Here is a 23,131-nt window from a genome sequence, read left to right as displayed (position 1 = left end):
GCCTTTGCATGCTTCACCCTCAGGGTTTTACATTGCAGATACCATCCTGACAGCAGAGGACTCTAAAAGCCTGCCAGTAGGACTTTTCAGTCTGGCAGAAGGGTCTCTCTTGGCTGTGGGCTGACTTGTACAGAGCCAAGCCTCCCACAGGGGAGAGCAAAGTATAGTTATAATATTTATAATATAAACAACGAGAGTTCTGTAGCACTTTAAAGACTAACAACTTTAATTTCAGTAGGCATAAGCTTTTGTGGGTTGCACCCCACTTCCTCAGATGCAGTTGGTAGAAATAATATAGCAAATACAGGCAACATATATACGGTGGGCAACATATACATATCCAAAGGCATAGACAACAATGGGGTAGGTGGATGAAAGCCGGGTACTTGAGGCCTAATTACAACCATTGAGTAGGAGGTGAGAATGGGTGATCAGAGCAACTTACTTCTTGTAATGAGATACCCATTCTGTTTTCATGATACCACTGTTTTCATGATACCACTGACTTCCTGAGAAAACTACAATCCATCGGTGATCTCCCAGATAATACCATCCGAGCCACTATGGATGTAGAAGCTCTCTACACCAACATTCCACACAAAAATGGACTTCAAGCCATCAGGAACATTTTCCCTGATGATGATATATCACACCTGACTGCTGAACTTTGTGACTTTGTCCTGACCTACAACTACTTCAGATTTGGAACCAATCTATACCTCCAAGTCAGTGGCACAGCTATGGGCACCCGCATGGCTCCACAGTATGCCAACATTTTTATGGCTGACCTAGAACAACGCTTCCTCAAAACTCGTCCCCAAGCACCTCTTCTTTACCTACACTATATTGATGACATTTTCATCATCTGGACTCACGGGAAAGAGTCTCTCAAAGAATTTCACTGGGATTTCAATAATTTCCATCCCGCTATCAACCTCAGCCTGGACCAGTCCACACAAGAAATCCACTTCCTGGACACTACAATACAAATAAAGGATGGTCACATTAATACCACCCTATACCGAAAACAAAGTGACCGCAATACATATCTTCATGCCTCCAGCTTTCACCCTGGACACACTACACGATCCATTGTCTACAGCCAAGCCTTAAGATACAACTGGATTTGCTCCGATCCCTCAGACAGAGACAAACACCTACAGGATCTCTATGAAACATTCTTAAAACTTCAATACCCGCCTGGAGAAGTGAAGAAACAAATTGACAGAGCCAGACGGGTACCCCGAAGTCACCTACTACAGGACAGACCAACAAAGAAAACAACAGAACACCACTGGCCATCACCTACAGTCCCCAGTTAAAATCTCTCCAACACATCATTAAAGATCTACAACCTATCCTAGCAGATGATCCGTCTCTCACTCAGGCAGTGGGCAGCAGACTCACCCTGGCTTACAGACAGCCCCCCAACCTGAAGCAAATACTCACCAGCAACCATACACCCTACAAGAAGTCTAATCCAGGAACCTATCCCTTCAACAAACCCGTTGTCAGCTCTGCCCACACATTGCCTCTAGTGACAGCATCACTGGTCCTAACCACATCAATCAATCACACCATAAGGGCTCATTCACCTGCACATCCACTAATGTTATATATGCCATCATGTGCCAGCAATGCCCCTCTGCCATGTACATTGGCCAAACTGGACTATCACTACGCACAAGGATAAATGGACACAAATCAGATGTAAAAAATAATAACATCCATAAACCAGTTGGAGAACACTTCAGTCTCCCAGGACACTCTATCTCTGACCTGAGAGTTGCTATCCTATCACAAAAAAACTTCAAAAACAGACTTCAAAGAGAAACTGATGAGTTAGAAATTATCTGCAACTTGACACATTCAAACTGGGTTTAAACAGAGATTTGGAATGGCTATCTCATTACAAGAAGTAAATTGCTCTGATCACCCATTCTCATCTCCTACTCAATTATTGTAATTAGGCCTCAAGAACCCGGCTTTCATCCACTTACTCCATTGTTGTCTATGCCTTTGGATATGTATATGTTGCCCACCATATATATGTCGCCTGTATTTGCTATATTATTTCTACTAACTGCATCTGAGGAAATGGGGTGCAACCTACAAAAGCTTATGCCTACTGAAATTAAATTTGTTAGTCTTTAAAGTGCCACAGAGCTCTCGTTTTTGCTGTATACATACTAACACAGCTACCCCTCTGGACCTCATTTATAATATAGTTATAGATTTGTTATAATATTTGCTTGTATTATCTATGCAAATCTTTGAAAACTGATGGCTGTTAGCTGTCAAAGTGTATAACCTCTTTTTATTTCATTGTTAGGGCTAAGATGCGTGAAGAAGGAAGGCAAGGCAGAGAACTTGAAGAACATTTTTGCTTTTTAGTACTGCCTTGGGATGAGGTCTCAAAAATATACCAGGGTGGAATACATTCCAGTGAGTCTGCTATGAAGGATTTAGGAAATCCCCTGCTTGGAGTTTATTTATTCAGACATGTTGATGTCGCTTTGAATTATGCAAATAACAGATTGATTCGTGCAGAAACCATCCTGGTTTTCAAGGTAAGTATCATGTAAAGAGTTAGGGGGAACATTTTCAAAAGTGCACAGTGCTCGAGGAGCCTGTCACAGGGCAGGCTTCTCTCCCACCCTGGGGTCCCTCACAAACAATCTTGGACGCCTCCTGATTGTCAACACCTTTGTGAGTTTTTATTTGTTACCACCGTGACACAGTCCCCGTGCAACATTTCTAACTACCATGTACTTCCACCACTGTCCTTGTGCAGCACTGCTGCCTGCAGCGTCCTTCTGCCACCGCCACAGTCCCCGTGCAGCACTGGTGCCTGCAATTTCCCTCTGCCATAGTCCCTGTGCAGCTCTTTCACTTGTGGCGTCCTTTTGCCCTCAGCTGCTGTCACGATCCCCATGCAGCACGTCTACCTGTGGCGTCCTTCCAACCTCAGATTGTTCTGCAGGGAGAGGAAGAGGAAACAATCTCACCAGCCAGAGACCTGGCTCTGCTAGTTTTCTCTCCTTCCCTTGCACATCCTTGTACTTTTTTAACTATCTTCTTATCTGATGGGATAATATGGGATAATTAGCTCCTTAGCTCATCAGTGCACAGTCTGATTAGCTAATAGTCTTCTGCTCCTTAATCAGGGCTTCTCTGGGGGAATTGGTGTCTAAGTGACCAGAGTGCTAGGTCAGCTGCTGGCTGTCAGCATGCAGTCACAGAGCCTAAGTCCTATTTTCAAAAGTTACCGAGGAGCCGCATTGACTTCTAGTGGGAGTTAGGCTCCTAAAATGTCTAAGTTTCTTCTGAAAACAAGACTTTGGCTCCTAGGTCACATAAGCACTTTTGAAGATTTTACCCTGGTGAAAACTATTTCAAGCCAATTGCTTTGTGGTGCTTGTGAGTCATTTGCCACTTTAAACTACATTACTTGGCAACTGATGCGCTGTGAGCGATACATCCCTTTTTATTTTGTGCATTCCACAAAGTGTGTAAACAGAAGAGGTTATGGAGATCATTTAAAATAAGAATAGGTGTTCAGGTAGAACCATTCCTAAGCATCTAGCTATGTTGACAATAGAAACCTTAACAATTATTTTCTTTTTTTAATACTTCTATTTCCTTAGATAGTTATTTGTTATTTCTTAGAAGCAGTTCACTTTTGCTGTGTTCCTAATTTTCCTGCTTCCACTGGAGTCTGGCATTGTACGTTTGCTTTAACCTAAACTATAACAGATTGGTTTGGCACATCCTTGTTGAAATCTTTTGCTTTATTTGAGCAGGTTCTCTTTGGAAAAGTAAAAAAAATCCAGCCTGCTCTGGGTAAAAAGAAAGTTGCTCTGGATCCTACACCAAACTTTGATTGCCATATGTCTAGAATTGCTCCTACACTTAAGGATCCAGTTGATCTGCAGGCCATTGGCTCATCGGTATGTTGATCTTTTATTTCACTTGATTTGCTTACACATGATCTAAATAGAATTGTATAAATCATCTTTCTTTGTTCCCATCCTGGAAGCACAATATGAGAATAAAATGCTTGGAGACCTCGGGCTGGATTCACTGCTACTCTGTCTGCTTTGTGCCATGCCAGTGACTCAAAGTAATTGTAAAATCAGCTTAACTGGATGGTTAAGCTGGGTTGACAGCTGCTTTATGTCACTAGAGCAGTGCAACGTAGCTGGAACATACCAGTGAGTGTGGCCTCCAGATTCTTAACAATGGTCTGAAGCGTTAGATTACATAAATAAATCATTGTATAAAAAAAATTGTGGTGATCTGTGTCATGGCTCCACAGGATCTGTGCTTTGCCCCCAGCTTGCAATTCTAGGAGGAACCCCTTCAGTGTGCCAGCCCCGCAGGGGTCTCACTCTTCCTCTTTCATCACAATCTGAAATGTCAGGAATTTCCTTGAATGGTGCAAAGTGGGCAGGCAAGGGGCTGAACTAAGACCTGGCTCGACATGTCTCTGTTTGGGTAAGATATTGCTAGTCAAAGTTGAGGGCCCTGGGAATGTTCCAGTTGAAACAGAAATTGATGATGGAGTCAGGTATTTTCTTTGCAGCAATCCTGTTTATTTATAAGGAATGTTCAAAGACCTGCTTCTCCTAACAGAGGAGGAAGCAAGAACAAAAGGAGCAGTTTCTTAGCCTATGTCTATGTTGATGGCAGCACTGTTGGTGCTGCTGGATCGATTCTGCGGGGTCGATTGAGCAACAGTGGAGACCCGCTCAATCGATCCAGAAGTCGACGCCATTAATCCACCCCCGCAAAAAGAGTAATGCTGTGTCAATGGAAGGGCATTTCGTGGAGTAGCTTGTGTATTTCCCATCCACTGCTGCCGAATTTCGCTGGCAGTGTAGACATAGCCTTAGCTTACAGCCCCCCTGCCCTGTTTAGCCAACAGACACATGCTCACAGGCTATTGCCTGACTTTCTTGCTTTCTGCAAACTCTGCCTCCCTCTTTTCTGTGTGATCTCCCTCCCTCCCTTCTCGCCCTCTCTTTCTCACACACACAATACTCAGCAGATCCCCTCCACCCACTCAGTCCAAACTCCTGAGTGGGTATCACAGCCTTCATTGTCTTAGGTGGGATCCTGGCAGTGATGTTAATTGAAGGGTGTGTTCGCACCCAGTCTCTGTTCAGGAGGTGAGTGTACCATCACACTGTTGTGTTTTGCTTACAGAATGGTCTGCTTTTCCATTGGATAACGTGAGCCTCTTCGTGTTTGAGGAGTAAATATACTTTACAAAGTGAATCACGCAGTATGGATTCTGTGATTTGTTTCATAAAACCTTTGTGATTGGTTTTGTGTTTTTTCACTGATGTTTTCCATTTATTTTGGAAGGTTGGGGAAAAAATGGCAACCGCTTGAATATTGATGTGTTTTTTGCAAAGCTGAAGAAACCTTCTTTTGTGCCATTTGATGCCTGCAAGCTCAAGTTCCTAACAATGAATGCTTGATTGCTGATGGCAGTGACTTCAGCTCAGCTTCAGGCTTAGATCAGTGGTTTTCAACTTTATTTCATTTGTGGACCCCTAAAAAATTTCAAATGGAGCCCTTTGGAAATCTTAGACATAGCGTGCAGTCCTCCAGGGGGTCACTACTTTAGATAGTGACTGTATCATTCTTAGTTCAATACATACAAAAGACTATTAAAAATATTATTTTGGTTGCAAAGTCAAGCATTCAAAAGTTAGAAAATGCCAGTTTTATGCTTGTCCATCTGTGACACTAAGCACCCCTGTTTTCACACGTTACATACTCTTGTAATAATCTTTATAGAAAATATGCATTGTGAGGTATCATTTGAAAACTAACAATTCACTGATCATTAATATTCTTGTGTGATGTATGTACGCCCTGGATATTAAGAGTTAAGGATATATGCTAGAATTATGACTGAAGTGTGTTTAAAACAGGCATGTTGGGGAAGTCGGTAAACAGGTCTGCACTAGACAAAGGAAACTGTATTTGATACTCTGATCAGCCAGATCTTCAGGGAAAGATAATGAAGGTCTATATGTATAGATAAGCAGTAGAGAGGACCATCAAGGCAGCAGGGGGAAACTGAGGCACAGCTGGATGGTGTTGAAGTTCAAAAACTACTGGATGCAATGAAGACTCTGGCACAGCTAGGAAAGTTGTGGGCCAGAACCCCACAGTAAGCATGGAAACTGAGGCACAACTGGAAGTTTCTGTGGCATAAAAAGTGTTGAGTGCAGAGAGACACTGGCACAGTTGGGGGTAGTTGTGGGCCAGAGCTCTGCTGGGAGCAGGGCAGACTCAGGGTGGTAAGAAGTCTGGTTTCATGCTTTAGGGGATGACGTATCTTTACTGTTCTGGGTAAGGGAAACTGAGGCACCTCTAGACGGTGCTGTGACCCTGAAACTGCGACGAGCAATGGGACTCAGGCACAGTGAGGTGACAGCAAGGAAGACTGCTGCCAGTGGTGCATCTCTGGCCCAGCTGGGAAAGCGGTGGCCATAACTCCACTGAGGATGGGGAAGACTGAGTGGTAAGAGAGCTGAGTAAACACCTTCAGGGGTGACAGAACTCTTTAGTGGCCTGGTGACCCAGATGGGTGTGAAGCAACCGCTGGGGAAAGTATGGATGTTACAGGAGGTGGAAAGGTGCCCCTTAATCTGTGGGTTTAGGATGGTCATTTCAGACGTAATTAAACATATTGAGGAGTTGGAGAACAGTGGGTTCTAACCCGCTGCTCTGGGCCAGCCAGCAGCTAGCCCTCCCGCAGTTTTGTAAAGGGGGGTGTGACACAGAACACCTCTGCATCCCACTCTATGTGTTATGGTAAGAATCCTTGTACAAATATGCCTTGTGAGGTATCGTCTGAAAACTAATAATTCACTGATCATTAATATTCTTGTGTGAGGTATGTACGGGGTGGGTATTAAGAGTTATGGATGGCTACTGGGGCCACGTGCTGGGTCTGGGGTGGGGAGTATGTTGCAAAGAACCTGGCTCCTTTCCGCCCCCTCCCCACTCTGCTCTAGCATCTCGCATGGTTCCTAGTGCAGTGTGTGGTCATGGTGGGTGATGCTGCTGCTCTTGCACTAGCATGGGCCTGGCTTTGGGTCAGGCTGCCAACAATTTTCTGAACAGTGCAAGTAATAGAAGGGAAATGGTGATTTTCCAACTCTTTATACTTCCGCCAAACCCGAACACAGGATAAACAAAAGATATGTCTCTAGCTCCAGGGCGCCCCCTGCCAAATTTCAAAGGCCTCCTGCAAACAGTAGGGGTCTGAAAGCTGTCCCCCTAAAGTTGATGGATCTCTTACAATGGGAAATGTTAGACAGCCTCATTACATAGGCTTAAAAAGCAGCAAGGGAGATTTAGGTTAGACATTAGGAAAAACTTCCTGTCAGGGTAGGTAAGCACTGGAACACATTACCTATGGAGGTTGTGGAATCTCTGTCATTGGAGGTTTTTAAAGAACAGGTTGGACAAACACCTGTCAGGGATGTTCTAGATAATGCTTGGCCCTGCCTCAGTACAGGGGACTGGATTAGATAACCACTTGAAGTCCCTTCCAATTCTACATTTCTGTGCTTCTGTGCTACGCTAGCTCCTCCTGTAATAGGCTTAGGTACTCATTTGTAAATCCTTCCAAAAACGGTGACAAAAATTCAGCTGATCCTGTTGCTACGCCTTCTCCACAAGTTAAGGGTCCCTTGGTTTTCACTGGGGGTGGATTAAAAGTCTTAGAACATCCACTCAACAATTTTCATTGGAAACCAATATAACAGGTCAAATTAAACAACTCCACACAGAAGAGTGATGGACCCTATTAATTCTGAAATCGAAGGCTGTTTTCCCCCAACAAAACTCCTTGGTACAGTGGTGGTAAATTCCACTGAGCTGCAGCTGCTCTTGCCCTGACCAGTTCCCGGTGGTAAATCTCCATCTCTGTGTGGTATAGGTGACTGACTAGATCTCTCTCATTGTTATATCTTAGGTATCCTGAACCTATTAGGGAGTGTTCAGGCATGTTTGATCACCAGCGTGGTGCATAGGGACATGGCAGTTCTCTCTATGCTCTTTGCAAAGCAGCATTATGTAGCTCAGCAGTATGGCATAAATGTGAGTTTGGTTCTCCATGATTCTGAGCCTGTTTCTGGGATGTGAGTGATACAGCTGTTCTACGCACTATATTTTTCCCAGGGGTAGCTAGTTCTGTGTGTTGTCTGAATAATAGTTTACCCCATCCATGTAAAACAAACAAACAGAAAAAGGTGTTTATTACTATTGCATTCTGTGCCTGTTAGGCTGGATTGTTGTTGCTATTTGTTACAGTTATGTACAAGAAGTTTTATTCTTTTCCTTAGGAAGTTTTAGAAAGACTTCCCTGAAGTTTTATGGGAACCAAACTTGTGTCTTAATATACAGTCTCTGGAGAGTAAAAAGGACATATTCCTTGTTTACAGGAGCGATGGCTGATAGTAGGTTCCTAATCGCCTATCTCCTTTCTCTGCAGTTAGGGGGGGATTTGTTTTTCTGGCAGTTCTTTGCTTTTGCTGGGAATACAGAGACTGAGTGTTGAGACAAGGGATGATCACAATCTCACCAGCAACCAGTTGTATGCTGCCCCCACCCCAAGAAGGGTGGCATGTTAATGACTTAGAACTGGAGCAATAGGAGTTTCTTTACTGTCTCATGTTGAGATCATCAACTTGAGTGTGAGGCTCTATCTATTATAATTATTGTCTTCAGGGGGCGGGAAAGACACTGCTGAGTCTGCCCATCATGCTGACCAAGTACTCAAGTATTTTCTTGTACTCCACCGTCAGTCTGCAACCATCTGATGTCTCTTGTCTTATATTTAGATTGTCAGCTCGTTGGGGCAGGGACTGTCCTTTTTGTTCTGTGTTGTACAGCACCTGGCACAATAGGGTCTTGGACCATGAGTAGGACTCCTAGGTGCTAAGGTAATAAAAATAATAAAATAATGGTGGTAATGATAACAGGTAATTTGTTTATATAGTTGATGTTGCCTGTTACACTCCTCTGTAATAAGATTGTGGCTACTCTGTATAGCTATTTTATAGCAATCCTCTGGAGAATTCTAGCCTCCAAGACATAGTGCTCTGTATGTAAACTAGTACCAAGATAGCTAAATTGATTTTAATTCACAGCTTTAATTATTTCAGTGCAAATCTGTGTATGGATCCCCTTAATCTAGAATAAGTGTGCCCATGCAAAGATATGCACCGAAATAACGAAAGGTGTGAACTAAATCAGATTTAGTTTTTCAGTTCCAATTTGTGGATAGAATTAAGGGGCTATCTAATCTCATTCACCCCAATGTAAATTCAGAGTAACTTCATTGAAGTCAGCAGATTGACTCTTGATGCCTAATCTGTGTACATGAGATTACATTCTGACTCCAAGAATCCACGGTAAAAAAGAACAGGTGGCTAAATCAGTTGCTAGCCACACTTTAGCATTGGATGAGCAGGAGTTAGCTCAGAACTTTAAATCAAGGGGTGGGGTTAACCAGTCTCAATTGCTGAGCAAAAAACCAAGAGTGGAGATCTATGTTAGCTACTATCTACAGAAAACAAGAAGCATAAGTATCATTTTCTCCCCCTCAGCTATATTCAACTTCTGTAAAACTGTTCAGTTTACTCACAATACAGACTTTGTTGCTTTTTCATTATGGACAATTAATGATACTGTGTTCTCAAAAAAAATTTAAATTGAATAATAATAAAAGGACACTCCTTCCCCTTCTCCACCTGCTCTTGTATTCCATTGCCATCCCAGTTTATCTCTGCCTCCTGACAACATAGGGGTTTCCATCTTCTCTGAAGGCAGCATAGCTTCACTGCCATTGGAAACAGTTGGAGGCAGTAGCCATCATTGTTTTGGGCAGTCTAAACTTTCTCTTGCACAAGTAGGGAAATGGTGGCCCGTGACCTCCAGTCCTATTGCATATAATGGGAGATGGTAGCTTTTTTCGAAAGAATCTCCTGGTGAGTTTCTGTGAAGATTTTATTTGCCAGCATATGCTGAGACACAGACTTTCAGTTAGGAAGAATAAAGAAAAAAAGGACCCTTCATCCTAAATATTTCTTTTAAAAAACACCTGTTGTCCCAGATCTCCTTGGGGTTTGCACCTGCCAGTTATTCTATAGATAGTGTTGTTCAATATTTATAATACAGTAGTGCCTAGTGGTAGGCACAGTCCCTGCCCTGAGGCACTTACAAGATATATAGACAAAACCAGGGATGGAAGAGGACACGGAGGCGGGAAGTGACTTGCCCAGGCTCACCCAGCAGCTCAGTGGCAGAGCAAGGAATAGAACACAGGTTTCCTGACTCCCAGTTCAGTGCCTGATCCCCGTGGACCATGTTGTCTCTCCCATGCAGCATCTCCCTCTTGCACCTGATTTAAACAGCTCTCAACTCGTCTTCCTGGTGAACACTCACCCTCTTCTTCAACCTGCTGGCTACCTTCTATTATGCAGCCTTAGAAAAGCTGATGATAGGTTTTATAATCGTTTTTGACTGCCTGCGTGTGTCATGTTGTATGTGTGTAACAAGTGTTGGAGATGGCTCAGGCAGCCACACCTGTAGTTAGGGACTTCTTAAGAAGATGTTTTCGTAAGGGCCTATCTTATGAGAGGAGATTGGGAGAGCTTGGCTTGTTTAGCCTGGCTAAAAGAAGGCTGGGAGGGGATATGATTGGAGGGTAAATGGGGAGGGTGAAGAGCTATTTAAGCTGAAGGACAATGTTGGCACAAGGACAAATGGATATAAACTGGCCATGAACAACAACATGAACTCAGGCTGGAAATTGAAAGGTTTCTAACCATCAGAGGGGTGAGGTTTCCCTCCTACTGCAGGGGCTGCAATCTATGGTACACTTCAATCCCTTCAAATCTCTGCCTGTGGCACATAATAGTCTAATATCCTGTGGGCTGTAATACTTTGGTCTAAGTTTGGTAGTCGGGTTTAGTTTGCAGGTGCTAGGTGGTGTTGGTAGCCTGTGATATATAGGTGGTCAGCCTAGAGGATCTGGTGGTCCTTCTGACCTTAAATTCCATGATTCTAAATTTAATCTCTCTTCAGATCCCAGTAGAGCCGTTCTTATGTTCTGTAATAAAATGCCACATGCAAATTTAGCTGTTGATAAAACAAACCACTTACATTTTGTGACCGTCTTCTTCTTTAAATTACAGGTTTACTTCTATGAATACAATACACTCTCAAAACCAGTGGATAAGCCTAGGCAATGCCTTCCATATGCAGTAGTAACAGTAAGATTTGTTGGTCAAAAGGCGGAGTCTGACCCTCTCATAACATCTGTGAGGTTTCTGTCTAAAGGATTTCCTAAGTATTCTGGTAAGATTCACTTAGTTGCATGCAGTAATTGTAGAATGTTAAAAGGGATAAGTGCATTGGGGAGCTAATTTGCTAAAAAGTTCTAGACAATCATTGTTCTCCTTCTACAATGGATATCTCGCCCCCTAATGTCAAAATTATGCTTTGCAGCACTCCATGCTAACACTTCGAAATAAAACTGTGTGTTTCTCCTAATACCAGCTGCTGATGGCAGCAAGTATGCAGGGGGGTAGAGAGTGCTTTCCTTTGGACCCCAGAATGCTACTACATGTGTTATCCAGGGCAACTACCTAATTCTAAGGAGAAGTGGTGGGCCTTCGTATTCCACTGTTTCTGCACAAGACAGGCCCAAATTTTGCTTTCAGATTTGAAATGTTGACTGATGGAAGAAATCTATTCTAAGAGCGCTAGCTACACATAAGTAAACTTATTTTTTATTGCTTTTGTAAGAGCAAATATCAAATATTGATCTATTGTCTTTATAAGTGATGATGATGCTTATTCTTCAGCAGCTTGGATAGAAGCTAGAGGTAACTTCTAAGAGTTAAAAATCCAAGTTGCTATTCAAGTAAATGGAAGCATCATAAAATACTTAATGCTAAATACCCAAAGTATGTAAAAGATCTTAAAGGTAAGTGAAATGGCACTTGCAGTAAAGAATGAAGGAAGCAGAGGGGAAAACTGTTTCTGAAATTTGGAGGTTAATGTAAAAAGATTATTTTCAAAAGTACGTTTCCACTAGGAGATTCTCCTGTGCCTGTCATGTATTTTGGCTGATTTCCTTTATGATTATCTGCTGAAATGTTTTTGTTTTACTGATCCTGCCTTAGTCATGATTAACTTTCACTTGGATCTTAGACCCTGTACTCTGGAATTGCTCTGGAAAATAATCAAAAGGGGAAAGAAAAGAAACCAGCAAAGTATCTTTCCTTTCCATGAGTTGATGCTACAAAGGGCTAGATTAACAAAAGGATTTAGGTGCATAACTGCCAATATCGGAGCCTAAATCCCAAAATCAGGCCCCAGTGGGACTCACAAAGCCTCCAGTCAGCTACCTGAACTCTGGTAGATGCCTAAATTCTCTTGGCACCTTAATTTTTGCAGCAAAAGTTCCCTAAGCGCCTGTGTTTCTGCCTTTGAGTGTGCATGCTGTCATCCCAGGCCAAGCGTCTGGATGCTGAAGGCCCAGAGTGATGCATGAACCAGGGAAAGATAGGTGTTCCTTCGCCTAACTCGCCTGTGGAGCCTGTTCCAGTAAGTGTTCTCAGACCTGGCCTGCTGGAGCGGGAGGCCCCTACAGAGAATCTTACACAAAACATCAGGAGAAGAGAAGGATGACCTATAAATCATAGCCCGGTGATTAGGGTATTCACCTGGATGGAGGAGACTCCCAGTTTAAGTCTCCCCTCTTCACATGTGTGGGAGAAGGGATCTGCCATCTCTCATGTGAGCGCCCAGTGCTGCTTTCATTATTTATCCACAGTGGTTCAGCTTCAACACTGAGCCAGAGAGACATCTTGTAAGCGTGAGAATGACTCTGTAGCCTGGTGGTTAGTGCACTCATGTGGGAGACCATGATCCAGTCCCCCTGTGCCACTGACTCTTTATCCAGAGTGAACAGCTTCAACAGGAGAGCCTGAGGGAGTGCCACATCAGAATACCCCATAGCCCAGGGTAAGAGCACTCCCTTCTCAGGTGGCAGATTCCTGTTCAAATCCCTTCTCAGGTGGAGAGGGGACTTGAACTGTGGTTCTCCCACATCTCAGGTGAGTACCCTAACTACTGACCTAAAAGTAATGAGGGAACTCCTCCTCCTCCAGCAGCATAGACACTTAACACCAAGAAAGGGTTTTCAGCTGAGAGTCCTAAGCAGAGGGAGGCACCTCCCTGCAGCCCAGACTTAGGAGCCTATCTCTGCTAGTGGGGCAGGATTGGCATCTCCCACTGGCTGTCTTAGCCAAGGAGCCGCTAAGCGTGCTGGCCTTTGTGGATCCCATTCTGAGGCACCTATCTGTTCCCAGTCATCGAATACGAGCCTAGGTCCAATCCCAGTGATTTTCTAGGTCCCTGAAAGTTAGGTATGGTCGTGCTTAGCATCACTGCACTCAAGCTTCTTTATGAAGTTCACCCAAGGTGTGGATGGGTGGAGTACTGAGACACTGATATTTGATGTTGAATCCTTTATTCTTTTATAGAAGAGATTAACCAAAACTCTGACCAAAGCAGTATCTGCTGTTGGAGCTGGACATATAACGGTACTTGGTAGTGGCAAAGATAAACATTGTAGAGAGCAAGACTGCTATTGTCAGGAAATGACTTGCTTAAGTGTACAACATAAGAACCAAATTGTACCATTAAACACTTACACACAACTCCCATTGCAGTTGATGGGAGTTGTGCATGCATATGTGAGGCCAGAATTTGTCCCCCATTGTAATGGAAGTGCACTTTTCCCCCTATGATATTAAGCTATAGATTTATGTGGAGATGAGGAGAGGGGGAACCTAACTGGGTTTACGGATCATTGACTGGTGACAATTGAGGACTTCTCCTAAGCAGGACTGCAAGCACTGTGATTTAAAAAAAAAAAAGATTTGAAAGATATAGAAAAAATATTTAGTGTATATAAAGGTCATCCTCAGATCTTTTAAAATGGTAAGAGAGACATTCAACATATTAACACAAATTTGCCCATTTTCTTTCTGCAGGATTATTAGATTCAGACTCACCACAGATTTTTAACGCATGCTCATCCTGATCTCTATCTGTAATGCACCTATCTCAGTGGTAACTTAATGCAGACAAAAATTACAAAGGTGAACAAGCAGTACACGGGATTGCATTCTGCTTCTCTTTCTTGTAAAAGCTGTTGGAGTACACTTATTATTACCTGAAGCTAGCTAGTTTTCTTTCTTTCTTTCTTTCTTTCTTTCTTTCTTTCTCATAATTTTATTTCTGTCCATGGGAAACTGTTCCTGGATTTGTATTGGGGAAGACCCTGTCAAAAAGATGAATCTTACATCATGATCTAAATGTGATGAGATCCATTGTCAACCTGTATCTGGTGGGAGTTCCACCACAATGGGCTGGCTGCTTAGTTGTCTCTGGCCACCGCTTCCACATATCAATCTTGTCGCTATTAACTCCATTGGTCCTGTTGAGTGCAACCAGGTCATAGTCATGGAGAGAGCAAAATGATCCCTGAGAGCGGCAGATTCCAAAAACCCTTAAAGCTCAGGGTCTTGATTTAGAGCTAGCAATTGACACAGAGCCACTGCAGGGTACAAGGAATCAGGATGTGTTCCCATTGTCTTGTGGTGCTCTGGGACTGACTGCAGCGATACTCTTTGTGCTCTGGTGTTGACATATGACTCTGGAAGAGTACTGGAGACCCAAGCAACCTTCCCAGATGAAGGTGTCAACATGTATGTGGTTAATAGCGAGGGTTTGATTCTTACATAAGAATGGCCATGATGGGTGAGACCAATGGTCCATCTAACCCAGTATCCTGTCTTCCGAGCATGCACAATACCATGTGCTTCCGAGGGAATGAACAGAACAGGTAATCATCCAGTGATCCATCCCATTGCCCATTCCCAGGTTCTGGCAAACAGCAATCTGTGTCTATCCTGGCTAATAACGACTGATGGACCTATCCTCCATGAACTTATCTAGTTCTTTTTTGAGCCCTGTTATAGTTAGTTGTTCCTGTTCGCTAGCTCTGTAACATACATATAAGTGTAAATCAGAAGTAACTCCATTAAAATCAATAGAATTACAATGCTATTTAACAGATGTAAGTGAGAATTGAGCCAGCTGTATTCTTTTAAATTTTTAATATTTTTATTTTATACCTTACGGAATGTGAAATAAGAATATTATAAAATATTATTAAATTAAATATTATTAATATTATTAAATATTTGATCTGGGGACTACCATACTTCTGTAGGGAACTCCTTCTCCAGTGCTCTCCACTGATGGTGGACATGACACTGTCAGAGCAGGACCTTCTGGAGTGTCACGCTGAGTGGGTGTGATCTCTGGTCTTTGGTTAGTCTGTCCTTCACAGACCTATAGAAAAAAAAAAGTTAAATTTTAAAATTGCTGATGTACTAACTACTCCTCTAAAATCTCTTCACTGAGTGTGCACTGATGTGCTAATATTGTTCATTTTAAGCTTTTTCACATTTGGTAGATCACTTTACAATCTTAACAGTTTTATCCCCCTTAGTAGTGCCCCTCTGTTCAGCTCAAGAATTTTGCTTTGTCCCCATTAAGAAATGTTTGGCTGTAGATAGATACAAAAGCAGAAATGCTGTCTGTCATTTTGCAAACCAGAAAAGTTTCTTTCTGTGTTTTGGCAGGGTTGGAATGCTTTTTGCTGAGTCATGTTACTCAAGCCATGTCTACACTGCCGAGTGAAGTCGACTTACTTTAAGTCGACTTCCAGCAGCCGATTTTTAGAAGTTGCAGCAGCGTGTATACACTAGGCTGTTTGCGCAGGTCTCCTGCATTTACACTGAGCACTCTTAATTCGAATTGCAAAGCAGTGCAATACGGGTAGGTATCCCACAGTGCAACTAGCTGCGGTGGCTCTTGGGACAAGTGTCATTGTCTCATGATGCAACGCTGCTTCCCCCTTCCTTCTCTCCCCCCCCCTCCCCCCAAACAAACAGGAAAAGTATTTTTGCGCCGTTTTTTTACTCCCCGCTCTCTCCATTGCTGCAGAGACATGGAGCCAGCTCAACTCTGCACTATTATTGTGAGCGTTACAAATACATCGCGGCTTATCATTAAGTATTTTCAAAGTAGAGCAAGAAGCCGAAGTGCACACAACAGCGATGCCACCGAGGCTGCCCTGCTACAAGCCATCGAGCAGAACAATTCCCGATTGCTGCGGGCTGTAACGAATCATCTGCATTCCGTGGAGTGCCGTTTCTGGTGCAGGGAAACAAGCACAGACTGGTGGGACCGCATTGTTATGCAGCTGTGGGATGATGATCAGTGGCTGCAAAAATTTTGTATGCGAAAGGCAACTTTCCTGGAACTGTCCTCAGAGCTGGCCCCATCCCTGAAGCGCATGAATACTCGCTTGAGACAAGCTGTGACGGTGGAGAAGAGAGTCGCCATCACTCTGTGAAAGCTGGCAACCCCAGACTGTTACCGCTCGGCTGGGAATCAATTCAGAGTCGGTAAATCTACAGTGGGCACTGCCGTGATTCAAGTATGCAGGGCCATCAATAGACTTCTTCTACAAAGGATAGTAACTTTGGGAAATGTGCAGGACATAGTGGAGGGGTTTGCCACGATGGGGTTCCCAAACTGCGGGGGGCCATTGATGGGACGCACATCCCTATCTTAGCACCTGCCCACCTACCAACCAAGTACATAAACCGCAAGGGGTACTTTTCCATGGTCCTGCAGGGGCTTGTGGATCACAGGGGTCGTTTCACTGACATCTATGTGGGGTGGTCTGGGAAGGTGCATGACGCACGTGTATTTCGTAATTCAGGGCTGTTCTCTAATATGCAGGCGGGCACTTTTTTCCCAGACCAAAAAATTCAAATTGGGGGTGTGGAAATGCCCATAGTGATCCTGGGGGATCCTGCTTACCCCTTGCTCCCTTGGCTAATGAAGCCGTACACTGGTCATCTTGAGAGCGACAAGAAGTGTTTTAATAAGAGGTTAAACAGTTGCAGAATGGTTGTAGAATGTGCCTTTGGGCATTTAAAGGGTAGATGGAGGAGTCTCCTCACTAGGCTGTACATGACTGAGAAGAACCTCCCTTCTGTGATATCTGTGTGCTGTGATCTTTATAATGTGTGTGAAGCGAAGGGTGAGAGGTTCCCCCAGGGTTGGGTTGTGGAGGCAGAAAGACTGGCCGCCAATTATGAGCGGCCAGATGCCAGCACTACGCTGAGAGCTAACCGTGTAGCGCTTTGCATTAGGGAAGCTTTGAAAACCAGGTTCTGCCATGAGATGCAGGACTGATTTATGTTCCTGTATGTTGTTTGCCTTTGGTGAAACCACCCCCCCATCGATATCTGTACCCGCCAAATCCCTCCAGAACAAGATATGATTTAATAAAGAAACGTGTTGAAATTATGCTTAACTTTATGAATATTCAAGTCGAGGAGGACCGGGGGGCGGAGTGTTCATTCACTATCTCAAAGGATAATTTTTGGGCAGGTTTTAAGGGAGCTTTACATAAATTGTTACACCATTCTGTTAATCTTTCTTTGGGGGAGATATTAGCAACTCCAACCCAGGGGTCTATTCTAGCACCTAAATACCTTTCTGTATCTCCGGATTGAATATATTCAATATACTCCTCCCCTAATCCCCATTTTTCTCTAGGGTTAACCACATAAGTGCCTTTACTTGGGGGGTAGCTTGCTGGCCAGTTGTCAGCGTGGCTGCCGCCGCTTTCTGCTCACCTCCACCAGGGTGGAGGCGAGCACGTACGCAGCCTGGCCAGTCTCCTCAGAGACCGACTGGGGGCGGGGGCAGGCACACTGCAGCGTGACTTTGTCCTTCCTCCGCTCCTCCTGAAGCTCCACAAGCCTCCGCAACACGTCTGCCTGGTCCCGCATTTTCACAGCATCTCCTGTGTGGTACTGCGATCATGCTCCATCATTTCTCTGAGAGTCTTCTTGTCCATGTCCATATTCTGGGACAAGGTGAGCTGCCACGCTCTTTGCTCTGTCTCTGTGACCGCGGAGGCATTCATGAGCTCGTAAAACATGTCGTCTCTTGGTTTGTTTTTTTTTCCTCTTTCTAATCTGTGATAGTCTTTCCACAGCATTTCTTGAGGGTGGGGCCAAGGCCGAGGTGTCTACAGAATGAAAAAAAAAATGACAAGGTAGCACTGTTAGCATAGTGAAGAAAATGATACAACTGCAACAATGTAGACAATAATCCCCATGCAGTGCACAGGACAAACACAGCCTCATTCCATTCCTGACGTCCCAGAAGAGTCTGTTCACTGTTCCCTTACAGAGAGGATCTGAGGACAGCGTGGTGGTGGGGGGTCTCTGCTGGTATTTTAAACCCTTACAGAGAGGAACTGCGCAGAGCGTGGTGGGGGAGTCTCTGCAGGTATTTTAAACATGTGCAGGGTGCCCTTCAGAGAGGCACTGTGGACAGTGTCAGGGAGGGGGGAGAAGTCTCTGCTTGTATTTTAAACCCTTACAGAGAGGAACTGCGGAGAGTAGGGGCGGGGGGCGGAAGTCTCTGCATAAAACAAAGATTTGCTGGATGCAGCGGGGTATCAGCACTGTTCTGCCAAGATTGCAGCAAAGTATCCTATTGTGGAGAGAGGAACAAGGCAGCCCTCCCCTGAAAACTTTTGCGAAGGATAACAGATTACATACATGAAAGTTTCCTTGAGATATCAACTGATGATAAACATAGCATTTCTCATCAGATAAATAAACTGTTCCCTGGGTAACCCCCCACTACAGTCACCGAAACACCTGAAATCCCCTTTGTGTGCCCCCCCCCCCCCCCCCCCCAATGTAAAAGGACAGAACTGCTAAGAAGAAAAAAAGCTCACCAGATGTGCCTTCCATGGGGTCATTTGTGTTGTCCTGTGTGCTGCTGGACTGCTCTGGGGTCAGGAATATGTCCTGACTTTCAGGGAGAACAGACAGCATGCTCTCATGCACCCTGCTCTCCTCAGCCTCCTCCTCCTTGTCCACGGAGTCCTCATCATTGTCCATGAACTGTGACCTAGCGGAGGTATCGATGCTGTGGGGCGGCACCATGGTGGGATTGCCACCGAGAATTGCATGCACCTCATCATAGAAGCGGCATGTTTTGGGTGAGGAGCCAGAATGGCTGTTAGCTTCCCTGACTTTCTGATATGACTGACGCAGCTCCTTGATCTTCACATGGCACTGCTGAGCATCCCTCTGGTGTCCCTTCTCCAGCATGCCCTGGGATATCTTCCCATAAATGTCCAGATTCCTTTTGCTGGCTCTGAGCTGAGCCAGAACGGAGTCCTCGCCCCACAGTCCGATGAGGTCTAAGACCTCTGGTCGACTCCATGCTGAAGCACATTTGGGGTTTGCAGTAGCCATGCGGAGAACAGTGACAAAGCTCTCTCCACTTTGGCAGCACAGGAAATGGAAATTCAAATCTTCCCAGGGCTTGAGGGGAGGGGACATTTCTTGGTAGCGTGACCACAGAGCAGCACAGCACGACTGTCCAGAGCAGTCAATACGGGGCATTGTGGGATCCTCCCGGAAGCCAATGAATTCGATTTAAGTGAAGTTGTGTCTACACTGACACTAAATCGAATTAACTAATTCTATTTAGGCGCTACACCACTTGCAGAGGTGGTCTTATTAAGTGGGTTTTTGAGGCGAGTTAATTCGAATTAACAGTGGTGCCAGTGTAGATGCATGTGTACGTAGTTGACGTAAGTGACTTTACGTTGACCTATGTCGCCAGTGTAGTCCAGGCCTCAGTCACATACAGAAACTTTGAATCTGCTTTAAAGGGCAGTAAGAAGAGTAACTCTGGACTCCATTTCTGGACCTGAGAATAATTATATAATCATTATGTAGTAGGGTTTGTATTTTGAATAGCTGCATTCATACAAACTATATTCCGGAAAGCACTGCAGAGTTAAATAATGTGTAGAGTTAATAAACAGCGTGAGAGAAATTGGGATACTAGAGGAAAAGAAGAAAAGAGAGGTTTTCAGATGAGATTTGATGGGGCATCATTGAGGCAGAGAGATGCAGTTAAGGCTGTTTTCAGTGGTATTTTGTCCCAATAGCAGTGATATTGTATGAAGGGATATAGAATAGGAGAGGAAATTGTGAATGTACAGAACTAGCTTCCATCTGCTTGTAACTGTGGTATCTTAAACTGAGTTGAAGTTTGTTCAGTAAGTCTCCCTCAGAAATCTCTGGAGGATGTTAAACAGCAACTACGAAAATTAAACATTTTTAAATCAGCAGGTGCAGATAACTTGCATCCAAGCTTTATAAACGAACTGGCTGAGGAATTTGCTGGACCATTAATGTTGATTTTCAATAAGTCTTAGAATACTGGTGAAAGTTCAGAAGATTGAAAGAAAGCTAATGTTATTCCAATGTTTAAAAAGGGCAAATGGAACAATGTAGGCAATTATATAGGCCTGTGAGTCTGATATCAATTCCGGGCAAGATAACGGAGCAGCAGATATAGGACTCAATTAATAAAGAATTAAAGGAGGGTAATAGGATTTCCCAGTCAACATGTATTTATGGAAAAGAGATTGTGTCAAACTAACTAGATATCTTTTTTTGATGAGAATGCAAGTTTGGTGATAATAGTGTTGATGTAATTATACTTAAACTTTTGTAAGGCATTTGACTTGGTACCATATGACATTTTGATAAAAAAACTAGAAAGATATAAAATTGATATGGCAAACACTGCTGCTGCATACCTGAGGGCTGAGTCGCTGAAGGCTCTGTTGAGTGCTGACTCAGCACAGCAGCTGAGGGGGCAACCCTGGTTTGGCTGTGAGTAGAGTTTCTGTCTCAAGCGGTGGAACAAGTTGGTGTTTCAGTTTCTCCCAACTGTTTTGTTTTAAAATCTTTACTTCTTCATCAAGTGGTGTCTCTGTGGGTGCTCCACTTCAGGTGTCTGGTGAGCCCTCACCTCCGGATCGGAGATTTTCATCCACAGTTTCAGTTCATGTGCATCCCAACCTAAGTCCCTCAGTTCCTTTTCAACCACCTGTGGTCCGAGATGGAGCCGCAAAAGTTCCCTCAATTGACTCGTCCTGACAGAAAAGTTTAATTAGTATTTAATATAAGTTTAGTTGGTTAGTTAGTTACTACTTCCTTCCCCTATTTACTTACTTGGAAAAGAAAAATATATATATCTTTTTTCTTTCTTAAACTCCTTTCCCTCCCTTTTAGAGCAGGTTTTAGTTCTCCAGTTACCATGCCCGGTTCCTCGGGTTTTAAAACATCCCTCGTGCAGGGATGCCATTCCGGCATCTGATGGCCAGGCCCAATGTATACGATGCCTTGGCAAGGGACATCTTATGCAGAGGTGTCCCCACTGCAAGAACCTCAAGGCAAGGGCAAGAAAAGACAGAGAACTCAGGTTGAAGTCAATCCTAATGGAAAACTCCCTGAGACCTGCCTCAGACCCAGGACGACAGCCTTCACCGTTGCCGTCTGACAGACAGGGCAGGAAGAGGGCTTCAATGCCATTGAGAAGCCTGCCAAAAAAGAGGCCCGCACCAACCAAAATAACAGCTGCCCAGACCCCTTCAGTGCCCACATCCTCTACAGCACCAAAGAAGCATCATAGTAAGGGCATGGAGTCGAGAGTCAAAATACCAAAGACCTCCTCCGATCCGGCACCAACAAAACCTCTGCTGCATCAACAGCCACGGCACCGAAAACAACGTTGACAGTGAAAACGGTACCGCCCATTCCTTCAGCACTGATTTGCATAATGGTGCAGGTGGCGGCTCTGACATCGGCACTGGACACAGCTCTGGCACCGATTCAGACAACTCGTCACAAAATGGCACCGACCAGTCCATCGGCACCGCCACACATATCGGCACCGACAAACTGCACGGCACCTAATACGGTGCCAGGGAGGAAACATACATCCAAGACAAAGCACCAGGAACAGGAGGATTCTCCGCTATATGGCACAGACATGCCACCACCAAGGTCCTGAGTGCTATCATCCAGCGGAGAGGATGACAATATTGAGGAAGGAGTCTTTTCTTCTCAATATTCCTCGCCTCACAGACCCACACCTAGAGGATACGGAGATTACCCGGGGCAACCATGGTTTACGCCTCCATGGTTCGCCCCATCCATGACATACCTCATGCAGTGGCGCAACTGGGAAGCATGGCCTCACTCTGCCAGGGATTACTGCAATCCCTCTACTTCCCATGGGGACAGAGACCTGTCCCAACAGCAATTGATGCACTCGGCCATAAAACCTCCATCACAAGCCACCGAACAGCCTGACGAGGTATTGGAATCATAAGCATCACCAACACCTCAGAACTCATTCTCTTCACTGGATGATACCATAATGCAACCCCCACCTACGAGTGCGGATGATTTCAGGCAGTTTCAAGAGCTATTCAAAAGAGTGGCACAAGGCTTGAAGATACCCCTTGAAGAGGTGTTGGAAAAGCATCATAAGCTTTTAAAAATCTTACATACCACTGCACCATCGAAAATAGCTCTACCAATGGATGACATGTTCATGGAGCCAGCAGATACCATGTGGCAAACTCCAGCCACCATCACATCCACGTGCAAAAGAGCCGATAAAAAACATTATGTACAATCAAAAGGAGTCGAATTTCTTTTCACCCACTCCCCTCCAAACTCCCTTGTTGTGGAAGCAGCACAACAAAGGGGCAAGCAAACCCACCAGAAATCCACATCCCAAGACAACAATTGGAAGAGGGTCAGTCTTTTCAGACAAAAAGTCTACTCACTCCTCCGTCACTCTACAATTACATGTAGCCAACTATGTTGCACTACTCTCCAACTATGACCATGACACACATTCAAAATTCATGGACTTTATTGATATCATCCCACAAGAGAGAAGAGAACAATTTCAGTCTTTCGTTACAGAGGGTCAGCTTATATTCAGGACAGCCCTGCAGGCCGCTCTTGACATGGCAGACACAGTGGCCACGGCGATTGTCATGCAGAGAGCTTTGTGACTTCATCCAGCAATCCTA

At 44.3% G+C, this 23,131-nt stretch overlaps 1 protein-coding gene across 1 annotated transcript in view; it reads left to right on the top strand.

Annotated features, from left to right (window-relative positions):
• The window catches only part of TEX15 (testis expressed 15, meiosis and synapsis associated), a 72,913-nt gene that overhangs the window by 11,686 nt on the left and 38,096 nt on the right, over window positions 1-23,131 (top strand). The window contains exons 3-5 of the mRNA XM_067557359.1: window positions 2,333-2,570; window positions 3,804-3,950; window positions 11,229-11,391. Of these exons, the coding sequence (XP_067413460.1) occupies window positions 2,333-2,570; window positions 3,804-3,950; window positions 11,229-11,391 (548 nt within the window). The remainder of the gene's footprint in view (window positions 1-2,332; window positions 2,571-3,803; window positions 3,951-11,228; window positions 11,392-23,131) is intronic.

The sequence above is a fragment of the Emydura macquarii genome, unplaced genomic scaffold (genome assembly GCF_026122565.2).
Source record: "Emydura macquarii macquarii isolate MOO-44397 ecotype Brisbane River unplaced genomic scaffold, CSIRO-AGI_Emac_v2 contig_1790, whole genome shotgun sequence".
NCBI classification, from domain to species: domain Eukaryota; kingdom Metazoa; phylum Chordata; order Testudines; family Chelidae; genus Emydura; species Emydura macquarii.
Note: the sequence above shows the minus strand (reverse complement) of the source record. Positions and strands in the feature narration are given on the sequence as shown.